The sequence below is a fragment of the Caloenas nicobarica genome, chromosome 4 (genome assembly GCF_036013445.1).
Source record: "Caloenas nicobarica isolate bCalNic1 chromosome 4, bCalNic1.hap1, whole genome shotgun sequence".
NCBI lineage: Eukaryota > Metazoa > Chordata > Aves > Columbiformes > Columbidae > Caloenas > Caloenas nicobarica.
Genome location: NC_088248.1, coordinates 52461879 through 52477706, shown reverse-complemented (window position 1 = coordinate 52477706; position 15828 = coordinate 52461879). Strand labels below are relative to the sequence as shown.

General features: G+C 38.3%; 1 protein-coding gene across 1 annotated transcript in view; it reads right to left on the bottom strand.

The window, feature by feature from the left end:
* GABRA2 (gamma-aminobutyric acid type A receptor subunit alpha2) overlaps window positions 1-13750 on the bottom strand; it is a 55811-nt gene extending 42061 nt beyond the window's left edge. The window contains exons 1-2 of the mRNA XM_065633382.1: window positions 13680-13750; window positions 10983-11098 (exon numbers count right to left, since the gene is read on the bottom strand). Of these exons, the coding sequence (XP_065489454.1) occupies window positions 10983-11098; window positions 13680-13750 (187 nt within the window). The remainder of the gene's footprint in view (window positions 1-10982; window positions 11099-13679) is intronic.
* Window positions 13751-15828: the final 2078 nt, after the last annotated feature.

Here is a 15828-nt window from a genome sequence, read left to right as displayed (position 1 = left end):
CTGGTTAATAATAAAAAAGGTCTCAGATTAAGACTGTGTAATGTGTACTGTAGCACTCCAAAGTCCCATGGCTGAGTCACTTGAATGTCTCCAAGCTACTTTACAGATAGAAGTGCTACCAAGAATCTCCTCTAAAACATACTCCCAGGATACTCCTAGAGCTTGGATTAGGCAGCCTCAAATTTGTCTTTTATGGTTGTGTGTGACAAGAGAATTACCCTCTGGCTGTCCATAGGACTTTCAGAACCTGCCAGGCTTCTAAATGTGGAAAGGTTACATATTTGGAACAAGAATCTGCTTTTAATATTAAATTAACGGTTTTTTACAGACAGAAAATACAAAACAGTTGTTTTTTTTTTTTTTAATTTGAAATGATGCCTAATATGCATTTAATTAGAATCCAGTTTGTTAAAATGCATTTTCTTCTAAGCCGATACTTTTGCTTTGTGAGAATGCAGACAGCATATAACACAAAATATTATTTATTATTTTAAAATAATTGGTTATTTTAAAAATAGCATATTATGCAGTAGCAAACAAGATTATCTGTTCATTTGTTTATGGTCAACTAAAAAATAAGCCTGCTTAAAAAAAAAAAAAAAATCTCTGACAGCTTTTAGCACCCAGCAGATAGAGAGGGATTATTAAGGATGTGACCACTCCATTATCTCAAACAACAGGCATTTATATTTCTCGTCTCCCACCATTATTTATTTATTTATTTCTCCAGGAGGAAATATCTTCCCTTTTGTTAAGAAACTGCAGGAGGCAATGCAGTACCAAATTCACATTTAAAGATCTAGTAAAAAGAAGTTCACTGGTACCCAAGTAACACTATGGACACTGATAAGGACAGTCTGTGAAATGCCCTGGCATGCCCTCAGTATGGCAGAGAGGTTTTATCAACACAGCACTAAATCTAAGGCTCAAACTTCTGGTTTTCCTTATTTATATACTCTACATTTCAACTGCTCCTCAGTCTCTTCTCATCCAGAGGGAATTTAGTCCTCATTCTGTAAGTCTATAAACTGTGAAAAATATAAATTACTTCAAATAACGAGAATAAAAAGGCATCTACAGTAGCCTTTAGATTGTCAGTCAGAGAGAAATATCTAGAACAGGGGTGTCAAACTCTTTTCCACCCGGGGCCACATCGGCCTCATAGTTGCCTTCAAAGGGCTGAATGTAATTTTAGGACTGTAAATGTAGGAGTAGTTGAGTGTAGGAGTAGTGAAAAAGAGTTTGACGCTCCTGTTCTAGAACATTAGGCTAGTATATTCAGGGCAGGAATTGTCCCTTCGACCCACCTCTAAATTCTTCAAAGATAAATACAGACACTCCTTCCTCCTCCATTCCCTTTCTGCTCTCTGGTGTTGTGCTGAAAGGCTCACACTTTTGAGGGAATGGAAAAGGATAATAAAGGATAATAAAGGTAGTAACTCCCAATCACCTGATAGGAGTGGTCTGAAGAACCTATTATCCTAGGACAACTGAGAATGGATACAAGAAAGAAAAAGCAGGGAATGTGTTGGAAGGCAATGACCTCTCTTGGATGAGAGAATTGACACCAAGCAACAGAGACCAACAAAGAGATGAATAACTCCTAATGACAGGGCAATCCTTCAGTCAGAAGATACACTGCTTTTCTGACATTCAGGTTTTTCAGGGATCAAGAGGATGCAATTTTTAAAATTGAGACAGAGGGTGTTAAATGCAGATAGGTAACTCCAGGAAACTGCATTCACATGAAAGATCACAAATGCAAGCAGTCTAGAAACACTTCAAGAAAACAATTAAGAGTTTCAAAAAACCAGCTTATTTAGAAGTCATCTTTCCATCTTCTGTATAAACCTCCTCAGTCAGGTCAAATCTGTATTAGAAATTATGTGACCTGTAAAACAAAGCACTGTACTGGGGCTTGGAGACATGGGTCCGTTCCATTACCAGTGGTGGATCACACCTCCTGGTTACTTCACTCTCATGGACCTTCTGTATTTACTCTAATATAAAAGTCACTCCTTTTGCAAAGCAGTCTGAGTTCTCTGATACATTTTCAGTGTCATCGCTGTGAGAAAAGTCATGATGTGCATATAATGGACATGAAGGTTTTATAGCATACATCAGTTTTTAACTGATTCTTCTTGAACTACGTGTCAGAACATTGTGAAGGTCAGTGGTCCATGGCACTGAATTTGGATGGCAATCTATTAGTCATAACATTACAAGATTACAAGATAATTAATTTACAGTTTGCAAGAAACACAGATTAAGCAGATGGAACACGGAGCATTCATGTTTTTCCCAAACACAATGCAGATTAGGATGCATGATCTCTACTGGTTCAACAGAAAAATGCATGTGCAGGACCAAATATGTACATATAGACACAAAAAATAAACTTAATTTGGTCAGATGCAACTAAATCCAATCTCTGACTGCAGCTGCATAACTTTACTGAAATGTTTCATGTCCTCTGATGTGCACAATAATCCCAAGTAAAAGGGAAATTGATTTACACTGCTTTCACAGAGTTAACTGCTCTAATTATTAAATAGCCCTCAACATATGGCAATGAATTATGTAATGTAAATCAAGAGCCGTGTGCTACAAAATAATCACACAAATGGTTCCCAAATAGAAACACCACTTCCAGAAGGTTACCTTACCTTACCTTACCACTACCAGAATCATACCTTCCTGACACACGGACTATTCCAGAAAAATAGTGCTGACATACTCTTCATTATAAAGCAAATTATTATTAGGATGACAGTGGTAAACAAAACTTCCTTTAGCTTGTGATTAATTTAATTCAAGCATTAACCTGAAAAAACAGACATTAAAAAGTTTGTAAAGATAATCTTGGCATATTAAAGTGCTTTGATTCTTATCATTAAAATTTATTAGACTTTTGACAGTATTAATTCAAAATCTTCTGCTGATGCTTTAATTTAGCAGGCTAGTGAATTATACAGCAACAGAAAATGTTATCTGATATATCCTCTATAGCTGCTTTTTGAGACAGAAAACTCATTGTTGAAAAACATTACTGTCAGAAATTTAAACACATGCATATACCATAATGATGAAACTGCTTACATTATTCTACTTTCAAGTTTTCAAAGGGTATTTGAAAAAAATATTATTCAGCTGTCTTAATCTGCCAGTTGTTTAAAAGTGGTCAATGTTTAGTATCACCATTTTATCTCCCTCCTTCACTCTCCATCTATTTTGTCCTGCCCTCCTGCCCTTTCCCTTGTTCCTTGCTCGTTGTGGTTTTTCACTTTGGCTTGTATTACCCTAATGCTAGGCTGTTGAAAAACAGTGTTATGTTCTACTTTGTGTCTGCTTCCTGGAGTCTTTAGAAGCTATGGTTAGATACTAATAGTAGCTACTAATACCAACAATTAATACAGACCAAAATACTGTAAAAAACAAAGCAGATGCAGTTTAAATGTACAGGCAATTACAATGTCCTTCTGCATGATCCTTGTTGATGAAATTTTTCTCTCTCTACACACTACTAATTCTAAAAATCAGATGCAGAGTGTTATACAGCTTTTCGGTTCCCTACACTGCCCATCTAATGACGACAAAGTAAACTGAGAATGATTCAATGAAATAAAATACTGTCTTTTCGCACATTTAACCCTTTTCAGGACTCTAAGTTATGGTGATAATGGGAAAAGTGTGGCTAGGGTCACTTTTAATCTATTAGTCAAATCCCAGTTTCTGCTGAATGTTAAAAAATCCAAGGCAAGAAACCATAAAAAAGGATATGTCCTCCATGTTTTTCCAGACCTTTCCTGCTTACCCCCAAGCTTCTATTCATCACAGTGGATTGTTTATGAATAATAAGCTCAGGAGTTGTACAACACTGTGCATTCTTCTGTCCATAGGCAGTCTAAACCTTTCATCTACGCAAGTATTTTTATTCAGTTATATCTTCTAGAACTGACATTCTAATATTTTTTTCACAGTTGCCAATTAAGATGGAAAACTTCAGCCATTATTTCAATGTCTTGCTGGTTGTAAGTCACAGAATCGTAGAATAATTCAGTTTAAAAAGAACTTTTGGAAGGTCCAAAGCAGAGCCAGCTCTGCACGTCCACTTAATCCCAATTTTTTAGTTTCCATTGAAAATAAAACATCAAAACTTGCCAGTGAATTGCCTTGAAATAAAGTTATGCATGACTATTTGCTTAAATATTGACTGCTGTCACATGAGCAGAAATCAGCATCACTCAAACAGTGATGCCTACTCATATCACAGCAAAATGTAACTCTTGTTTTTCCTTAAATCAAACATATTCCCAAAGTCCATTTTTCCAGCTCTGTGAAGCACAACATATACCAAATACTGTCTGTGTCTTATATATCTAAAATCAAAAATTCAAAAAGCATCAATGCTTTTATTAACTACTGGTTTAACAGTTTCACCAAAACCTTATAATATCTTCAGGTGATTATACAATGGAATAAGAGAACTCTATATCTTCCTGCTTATATTCCTTAGTTAGCACTTTTTTTGGGCATATCTTATTAAAGAAAAGATTTGAAATGTAACATTGTGTGTCTCCTATAGAAAGAATATATGAAACTGAGTACTTCATGACTACACCATAGCAGTAAACATTAAAGGATTTCCCTGATACCACTTATAAGCGCATCTTTTAGTGTAACCCAGAACAATACCGATTTTGTATTACAAAATGTGTCTTTGTTGCTACAGAAGGACTAATATTTTTTTCATTGTAAGCAACATACACATTGATTTCTACATTTCAAATTCACTTTTTGGTGGTTAAAATCCACTACTAAATATCCATGAAATCCATTAAAATCCCCCAAATATATCCTGGACAAATTTCTAATGCTCTTAAATATTTCTGCAAATGTTTCAGAGTTAGATTATTTAAATAATAGTTACGTTTCCAATTCAGGTGGCATTACACAAATTGTATCACTCCACGAGGGTAATAAAAATTTTGGAACTGTAACATTGCAGTTCCTTGGAACTTGGCTATTAAAACTAGGCAGCCTGGGTGAGAAACAGCTCTATATTTCAAATAGCAAACTCACTGCAAGATTTATGTAACATGATAAGAGGTTTTGGTGGGAAGCAATCCACAGCAGAATACCTTGGATATCAGCAAGGCCACTGCATTTCAACCACTTTCTAAATAACCCAGAAAAAAAGGTATCGCTGAAAAAGGGTGATGTTTGTCTTAGCCCATCAAATCTGGTTGAAAAATTAAACCATCCCATCAATCTGATTCACAAGGAGTTCCAATGAGCTCCACAGAAATCTGCAGGATCTGCTTTCATGTCTTCATTATATTTGAGATAAAAGTAAGCAAAGCCTTAATTCAGCCTTGGTGTCATCAGCAGTATTTCTAGCTTTAGTATCTAGCTTCTAAGCTTGATACTTTGCCAGGAAAAAAAAAAAGTACTGAATATGCATGTTCAGTGAACTGGGAGATCCTCCCAGACAGGCTCCTTTATAGGCATATAAACTTTACAGTAAAGTACCTAGATTTTTGTTAACCGTTGTGAAGCATAACATTTTGCCACTTTGCACAGGGCAACACTTTCCTTGATTGCAACACTCTGCACAGTTGTAACATTGATTTGATTTTGATATCTTCACTGCTGATTTATCCACAGACTTCCAATAAATAAATAAATAAGCTTTGTTTAGCTCCTCAGACATTATCCTATCCTACATAATTTTTTGCTGGTTTGTTCCTCGGTACCGCAACAGTTTCTGAGGGTGTTTTATCCTTCTGCTTTCCTAATGATTCATTCCCTAGAATGCTTCAGCTACTGAGTTAGTTCTGTTCTTAGATTTTAGCACCATCTGCATGCCCTGGATAACTAATTAAATGAGATGTTCATATCCTCCCCTTATTGCTTTTCCATTTTTTCACAAGGAATGCTTTTTGCCAATACACATTACCTACAACTCTAACATAAATTAATCTGAGTTTCTTGCTGACTCCTCAGAAAGCACTATAATGGCCAGATTCCATGTGACCCTTCCAGGTATGCCCAAGAAAGAGCACACAGTAGTTTACTCCTTTGTATCCCAGCATAACTACATAGATAGTGGACTTTCAGAAAATGTAAGTGCTGCTCTGAATTGCTCTGCAGAGAGACAGAGAGACATCACCATTTCCAAAAGATTAAATTGGAGCGAATAGGGGCAAAGGAAGCAACCAGAACTGAACAGGGGAATGGTACTTTTCACAGTAGTGAAAGCTTTCCTATAGTGTTCTGCAGCAAAAATTGTCAAAGAACCTTCTTTTAGGATATTCAGAATGTGTATTAAGTATGATGAGGCTGACAAACACCACTAAGTTTTGAATGCCCAGCTAGGGGACTGCTACAGCTACAAACTCTTCTAAAACCAGTTAAAAACTCTGAGTCACAAAGATATATAAACACACTGCCCTAAATTTAACATATTGCAGATTATCGGCATATGAGCAAGGCCTTGTTTCCTGGCAACTGAAGACACACAACTCTTTGATAATCACACACATATACATATATATATATATATATATCTCTTGATCTGGGAGGAGTGGGAGGGGGAAGTGTTTTCTGTGAAAAAATATTTTTTCCCTTTTAGCTCATATTGGTGAGCACATCATACAACTTTTAATCATGGAGTCTGATACTCTACACTTCTGCAACACTTCTATGCAATGATATATCCAGTGCTGCAAAGACAAGTGCTCACTGCTCGCCATCTCTCTAATAACAATAATCAGCAACAATCCTTCTCAGTTCTGTTTGGTTTTCCTGCTCAGTATCTACAAAATGTTGTAAAAAAAAGGTTTTGCTATGTCTGTAAGTGAAACGCAATGGAGATTATTAGTTTAAGCATCAGAATGCCAGAAAGTCACCTTGCAGCAGAAATGGATCCTTCAAAATGGAACGACAGTGGCATTTAGTTTTCACCTTTCTACTGTCTGATCTTCCTCAGTTTTTTTAATAACCAACATTCACCTCTTTGGTTACAATGAGAATGCCATTCTTGAAGCTGGTGAGAATCACTACAGTTTGTGGAAAGATCCTCAAATTATATGAACTTGCACAGCTCTTTTTGATGTCAATACGGCAGTTGAAAATCTGGTCTTCAGGCTATGAATTCCAGTCCTCTGTCCTTGTAACTTCCCTTTCTGGATTTTTTCAGCATTTAAGTTTTATATTTTCTAAGTGTTACATTCAATTATATTTTATAAATTTGGGAGAGTAGAACTGACAGAAGTTATCTAGCTGCTGGAAATGACCAATTTCCAACATGAGAAAGCAAAGCAGGCTGAATAGCTTATGGAGATTGTAAGATTACTGAAGCATCCAACATGATATCAAAATCCTAGCAACACCTCTATTTCTTCCCCCTTCCTTCCTCTTTTTCATCTTAAAATGAAGCTAGAATTTTTTAAAAAATAAGTATGTTTTTGCTGATACACCTAATACACAACAACATCAACATATTAAAAGAGACGATTGCCTTAATCTATGTCCCTTTTTCCTTTAATCATGTCTGTCCATGGGGCAGAAGAAAGCAGACAGAGCAGACAGATAATTCAGTCACTTCCAGATTTGAATGCAGCTGTATCTCAGCTTGAAGACTGGTGCCTCACCATTTGAAGATCTGAATTTTCTTTTGGTCCCTTGATTAGTTTTAGTGTCCACTGTTTTGTGGATTTCTTTTTCTACATGCTAATAAGAATCAAAGGATTTATGGAAAAGTGCTACCCTAAGTGTCTTGAAAACTTTACAGCAAATAAATAGAAGAAAATACCTTCATGAAGAAAATCATAAACAATCAAACTCTTTATGACTTATCATTTGCATGGTTGTATTTCACATAAATTAGTGCTAATGACATATAGAATTTGTTTTGAAACTGAACTTGTACTTTATTTTGATGTCTAAACAAAAATGGCGCAGAATGTTTAGGTAAAATAGTTCATGCCAAAAGTGACAGCGTAGTCAAGAGCGTTGCAGATGCAATCCTGTGCTTAGCGTAAAATGAGTACAGAGAAAAAATTATCTCCCCTTGAATACCCTTATGCCTATCTATATGAAGGCAGGAGGCTGGGGTATTATCTAAGTCATATGAGATGTTTCCAGCTTCAGCAGACAGTGCAGTATCTTCTTTTCCCTGCCCACACCCATTTTGCAGACTATCGCATCACTACAGTGCTCATACATGATTCAAGGACCCCAGCTGCTAGGACGGCCAATAGCCAAAACCTGTTTATACAACAGAGCTGCATCACAAGCAAAAGTTAAACCTGCCTTAACAGTCTAGAGAAAATAGTACTCACTTCTGAAGTGTATTGATGTATCAGTCAAGCATCAAGTTACATACTGTAAGTACTCACACCAAGTCTTCCAGTAAAATTAATTATAAATCTATCCCTAAATTCAAGAACAAATTCCCAGAAAATTACTTAGCTGAACTGCCAGTGTTAAGCTAACACTTTTCATTATTAAAAACATGTTTGAGATAAATAATTCTTCACAATGAGCTGAATTTTTGCTATAAGACATCTCTGAAAATGTCTTACAAAAGGTAAAAGTGGGCTGGTGAACAACTCTTGCTTTCAGAAGACTTTAAAAGAATCCATCTCAGACCCTGGACTATTTCTGTTGTAGCACATTAGGCCAGATTGTGATGTTAGTCATAGTACTTTAGCAGAATAATGCAAGCTGCTATGTCAAAGTAAATGCTCTACTGGTTTGAACTGAATTATTTCAGATTCATATAAATGCAAGTGGAACAGAACTAACTGAGACTTAGTATATTAAATTAATGACATGTGGCATGGTCAAAATGCAGTCATCTATGCAAAACCACTTTTAGAAACTATCAGGACTCACTATCCACATAACGTTTAAAAAAAATGTAGTATTTCTATTTTTCTTTCCAGGGTACAGGTTAATAGAAAAATACGAATAAAATGTTACAAAATTCCTGAAATACAAAACTTAGTAATTACTAAGCATTATGTAAGAAAGTACTGTTTAGCATATTTCATATGGATTATCACAACTGAATTTACAAGCATTATTTTAAACTATAGGAATCTCTCCATCCACAGTTGAAGTATTCTTGCAGATTAACATTAATGCATCATGAATCATCATGGTTTAATATGCATGACACAGTTTCATTTCACACATGTTCCGCATGGGTTGATTGCCATGTATGCCAATATCAAACAGATGTTAATTCTTCAATTTTTATGCTTCCAAAGTATATTTTAATTACCTAATAGCCTTGGCAAAATAAAATAGGGAAGTATTTTGAATTAATGGAAAATCTAAAATCTAAAATAAAAATCCATTAGAAAAATAGTTTTTAATATTCATGATATCAACAATATAAGTTTGAATATTCAAAAGAATAAATGCTAGCAAAAGAACTGCAGACTGCTCTCATTAAATGGCACATTCATTTTTGTAAACAAGAATTTTTCATTATTTTTCTAATTAAAAAAATAATTTTAAAAACCCTGCAAATTAAACACGACATTTATGATATGAAATGTTTCTCCAAGTCACTTGCAAGGCATTCTATGTTCGTACTGTGTCTAAAGTCTTAAATTCAGGTATTTTGCAAAGAAAGCAAATCTCTGTGCAAAATATTGCTACACAAATTCTCGCATTTGCAGTGCTGTAAGTCTCATTTTATGGATCATCTTAATTAAAAAGTCCTTAAATATAAAATATTTCACAAGTCTCCACTGTACAGAGGCCAGAAATGGAAATTAAAAGATATCCCAGGTTAAGATTAATGTATAATGAGAAAAGTCTTGCCACCAGTGCCAGCTCCCTCTTTGTGCTGTATCAGACACAAGACAGGATCCCCCAGAACCAAAACGGCAGCAGAGTCACAGGTCAGGATGGACAAATCTTGGCTAAAAGCTGTGAGCTTTAACTAATTTCCGTTTGATCAGAGTTGTTAGAGCAATTTCCATGCAAGTCAGAGCAGGTCTCCAGCTTTGGGCCTGATCTTACTGAAATCAACAAGAATAGGAATGGCTTCCAGGAATTTTGCACTAGAATTAGTTTTAGCAAGGTGCAACAGTCTCCAGGTTAACTGTTAATAATAATAATAATTTTTAAAAGTGTTATATTTGATACATAAATATTTATGTTAAATAGTATAATCAGCAGATAAACAATAATGGTAGATAAAATATTACCAAAAATAAGATATTCTGCCCTTCTCCATACCATAGAGACCTTTCTGCACAGTAATACTTCCAACATCCAACCAATTATTTAAATTTCTTGCTTACATACTTACATAAGATGGCATACAGATTTAAAATGAAAATGTGAACTGACATTTTGAAAAATAACTGACAGCCATGGCACAAGAGTGCAGTGACCTCTGTCTGCTAATATTCCCTTATTTCTTTTTTCTTTTTTTTCTTTTTTTAATGCCCAAATACAAGCAAAGTACCCAGAAACAGCATGCAATACCAATGAAACCCTAATTCCAAGGAAGTCAAAGATACAATATTCCCATTGAATTTACGGGGACAAGGAATTAATCTCAAATGTGGATTTTACACATACGACACAAATCACTTGTGCAGACTTCTGAAAACTCATCGCATTGCAGGGATTCAAACCTGCATTCCTTGCTCAACCAAAATTCTCTGACTGGAATAACAGCTTTAGATGTTATTTCTGTTCTCATTCTGGTTTACTATGTTAAATCACCAGATTTTTTTTCTTTTTACTTAAGATAAATGTGTGAAAGTGCCTCCTTTCCATTCATAGATGTTATCTTCCTCAAACTTCAAATGATTCAGCTGGGTGAACATAGAGTTATAAATAATTTATCAAGATATGTACCAGTAGCTAGAAAAAAAAATGAAGGAAGAATATCACTGCATAAAATCTGAACATTAAAACTGATTTTTTTAAATCAATCTTTAATTTATTACCTCCTAATCCAGGTCTGAGACGATTATCATAACCATCCAGAAGTCTGTCTAGAATTCTTGTAAATATGGTGATGTTATTCTTAGCTTCGTCTTCCAGGGAGTCAGCCAGCACTGATCTAAATGGACATTTTACATTTTAGAAAGAGGTAGATATGTTTTCATTTACACTCAAAATGCAGTTTTTGCAGGCTGGCCTTGAATATTTAAATCACTGCCCTCTAACAGGAAGGGAGTAGTTAAGAGTATACGAATACACAATTTATATATAACATGTTCAGATACTTAAGAGTCGGTTGTATACTATTTAAAATTTCCAGGTAGTCATTTTCCAGTAGCCTCTACTTGTAGTCCACATCACATCACCATGAACGCTACTTTAAGTTCCACTTGGCTGTGCAGGTGCCAAAGCCTAAAGGAGCTTCCCAGGCCTTGGTGACATGTCACTCCCAGACTAATAACCCAGGTTCCCACACACAAAACTGTCTCCTTCCAGCTCTGTGCTATCTGTCTTCACCTAAATATACTCTATCTCTGGATAAATCCTGTGGATATGCTTCCACCCAATGGCCATGTAACGTACATAACTAGAAGAACTAACATGAGGGAAAACTCCAGTGATCATGCTCAGGGAGTCCTCTGATGTCAGTATTTGGTGGGTGGGAACAATGATGCTAACTAGCAAGCCGCAAGATAGCTGTGGACAGCCCTCATGCTTCTAAAATGTTATTTTGTTATAAAAAGCACTGTCTGGTGTTCCACTAGATGCAGACAAACCTTACAAAAGTTGGATGGAAAAAAAATAAAAATGAAGTGTCAAGAAGAAACTATAGATCATTGATTGTTTCAAACTTCCCCGATAAAGAAAGAGATGTTACAGCCTTTATGGGTCATACATCTGTGGAAAACACCAGGAGCTGGAACATGAATCTGCTGCCCAGGCAGCTGTGGTGGTGAACAGTCCTCGCAGTTCTGGACACCCAGACCAAGGGGATTGTGTACTGGGGAAACACTCCCATGCAGAAAGCCTTACACATGCAAACACTACGGTGCCAAAAATCTTAAGTACCACATATGTGAAATGCATGAGCTCATCAGTATTACCTACTTAATACTGGAATATTAGTATCAAGGAAGCATACGAAAGCATCGTATGCTACATGCATTATTATTTATATCTTTTTCAGACATCTAAATTTTTAACCCGAAATGTTTGAGTATTTATCAATTAAGCTAAGGCAGTCTATCCCTAACAATCATCTCTAAATGAACTACTGGTCAAGGTATTCTGAATGATTAATTATGTCATAAAAATGAGCATGCTTTCTTCCTGCTCCAAATCAAAAGTAGGCTTGGGTGACATTTTCTTTAAAGCAAGCTATAATACTATTAAAGATAGGGCTTTATGTTGGTCCCCAATTCAACAGCATGGAGGAAGTCTAAATGTAAATCATTGCAGTCTGTGATTTCGATCACATAAACCACAGAATCGATGAAAATCATATAACTTATAAAGAACATATCAAAATGTCATGTGTTATTTTACTGATGCATGAGGTTTTTCTTAATTTTAATTACTGGATGTCTCCTTTTTTATTTTTGAAATGTATTTCTGTACTGTCTCTGCCATTTTTTAAGCTTCTTTTTGAGATATACCATTTTTTTGAACTCAAGATACCACTAAAAAATTGGATCATACAATTATATCAAATTAAGGTCGAATCTTGTAAACTTTACTCAGGCATATACTCCCTAATTACGCACATAGTCTCTTTGACGTCAGTGAGATTACTCACTTGAGTAGGGTTTCCAGGATCTGGCCCACTGTGACTCAACTAATACTGCACCATAGTTAAGCATAAAATGAAATAGGAAACATAGTTTCAGGAAATATTTTGTTCACTAGGAAACAGACAAAAATAAATGCAGACTTTTTCAGTCATAGGAAACATGCATGATTTAGCTTATGACCCTTACCATATCAGGACAAGACCTACTGCAGTCAGAATCAAAGTAAGTAAATCAAAGTTACAAACTACGATTAATTGCATGTTTAGGGACTATGGGCAACGCAAAACTATTACACGATTAAAATTACTTGCTCGTATGTTGTCACTTTAGAAATGGAGAACTTTGAACAACATAAGAAAAGTTGATTAATAAATAAGGCTATTGTTTTATGATGTGATTGTGAAGTTGTATGCTGTCTCCACCTAGAGGTTTAGAGCTTAAGTATCATTTTGAATTCTGCTATGTTGACCAAAAAAAAAAAGGCATGCCCATATTAAAAAAGATGCGAGCAATATTTTAGAGACTGTGATTTGTTATTTGACTTCACGATAATCTATTTCTCCATTTTAACTGTTCTGTATGGTACAGAATCACAGTGATACAATAACTCCAATAAATCTTTAAGATCTGATAAGGCATTTAAAGGAATGAATTGTTTTTATTTTTAATGGTGAAATAAAGCATCAATTCACAAACTGTTTAAGGACCAGACATTAGGTTAGACTACCTTCTCCTACTGCATTTGCTCTGGAAACTACGTAATACTGCATTCAAACAGCTAAGAAAGATTTTTCTTATTATTATTACATTACTATATACTATACTTTTATAACCTCTCACCCAAGCTTGCCTTTAGCAGATTGTAATACACATGCCTGTACTGAACAACAAAATTAAACATCCTCTCACCTTGTTGATAGCCACACCGATAAAACGAGAAGAACCAACTGCATCTTGGAGAGTGCCAGTTTCCTCTTCATCGCTGCTCTTTGCGAAACCTAACCGTGCAAGAAAAACATAAACCCTCTCTGAGCTACAGTCTCCGTCAAGCAGTGCTTTCAACTTAACCCGAGGAAAAATATGCCACTTCAGCGGAGAAAGGAAACCACTGGATTTCTGCAGCACTTTTCACTACTAGCAACTTATTGTATCTCCATCTTTCCCAACGATCCTGCTCTGTGCAAAGAGGCAACGTATGATCAAAAGTGGCATGTGAGCAGACGCATCAGATGCTTTCCTTTTCTGTAAGCTGAAAGCCCCAAGACGAAAAGGAACAAAAAATAAAAAATGTATGCATAAAGAGATGGGGCTTTAACCATTCCTCGCCTCACCACGGCACACCGCAGCCGGGGGGGTGTGGGGGGCGGGCGGCGGGGGGAGTCACGCCATTCGCAGGGGCTCGGTGCGGGGACCGCGGGCGAGCCGCCCCCAGCCGCCGCCGAGCGCCCAACACGTTTGACAGCTGCTCGGCAAAACACCGGCGACAGCCGCCGGGGCGCGGGAGCGGGGGAGCGGTCCCCGCAGGGCGACTAGTTGCGGACCGCGGCAGAGCCCCGCCAGGGGCAGGCGCTGCCCGCGGCCGTGGGGGGCCACGCCGTGGCCGCTGGGGGAGACGCCGCCGGCCCGCGCTGCCCGCGGCGGGCGGGGACCCCCGGGGACCCTACCTGCGAGCGGCGGGCGGGCGGCCGGGGCGGGGATGTGGGGAGGGAGGGCGCCGGCGGCGCGCGGGGCAGGAGGCGGCGGGCAGCGCGGGGCGGCGGCGGCGGGCGCGCCCGGGACCGAGCGGCTCCCGAGCCGCGGGCGCGCGCGCGCGTGCCTGGCCCCGCGCGGGGGGCGGCGGGCGGCGCGCGCGCCGGTGCGCGGGGGCGGGCGGGGGGCGGCGCGCACGGGCGGCGGCTCCGCGGGGGCGGCGGGGCGCGCGGGGGTGGCGGGGCGCCCACGGCCCCCGGGCCGGCGCGGGGAGCGGGGAAGATGCAAGTCACCCTGCTGAACGGCGGCGCCTGCCAGAGGGGCTTCCGCGGCCTTACAGCCTGCGCGGAGCGGGCGGGCGCGGTAACTTCGCCCACGCGCGAGCGATAAACACAGGGAAAAGCGGACCCCAGGAGGATAAAGCACCTTTTCCGTGGCCCTTCTCAACCTTTTAATCAGCCCGTGTTAAGTAGGTGCCTGATAGGGCATAACCCAAACGAGCGCTCTGCGCCCTTCTCCGTCTGCGGTGGGAACGACCGCCGGGACCCGGTTCCCACCTCGCTCTGAGGCTGCCTCATTAATATTCCTTACCCCACTTGCCCATTGGCACAGTCTAATTGAAATGCAGAGAGAAGAAAAGTCTGTCATTCAAAGTGAGCTCAAGATGCAGGCAGCCAAGAAAGCAAACCTTCCTTTTTCGCCCAGATTGCGTTACTTTCTGTCGTATTCCCTTTTACAGCACGTTGCCCTCCTTTCTTATACCGGGTCCTTTCACAGTAACTGGACCACTGCTAGGATTCATTCCCATTGACTTCAGCTTTTCCGGTGCAAGTAGATCAGGACAGGCTTGACAATTAACGATAAGAGTTTATATTTAGTGTACCCTCATTTTGCATTATTAACTTGGAAATAATTAAATAACACCGGCAATAACGTTGCCGCTTTAAAAAAAATAAAAAAAATAATAAAATCTTCATCCACCTCCTTTCTATCTGTTAATTGCTGAAAACACAGCTCTCAATTATCCTCTTAACATCACTGGCATCACTGGCCTACCTGTTTATTGTGTTTTGACTGAAGTTATTTTGCTGAATCTTGCTTCTGCATCATTACCAAAATGAACTTGTGAAGTTGTATGCACACACATGATGAAGGGGAAAAAAAGAAAAAAAAAAACAGCTAACTATTGAATCAACTACAAAAACTGACAAATTCTTTTTCCTACTTTCCTTTCTGCTGTTTTTCCTCTGTTTCCTGTTTCTAATGGTTGCTTCTTGCAACTGGAGGTTCCCTTGTTTTCCTTCTCTAGTGGCTTAATGACTCCACAGCACAGCATGAGAGTCAAAAGAAGGAAGAAAAGTGCTTGGGC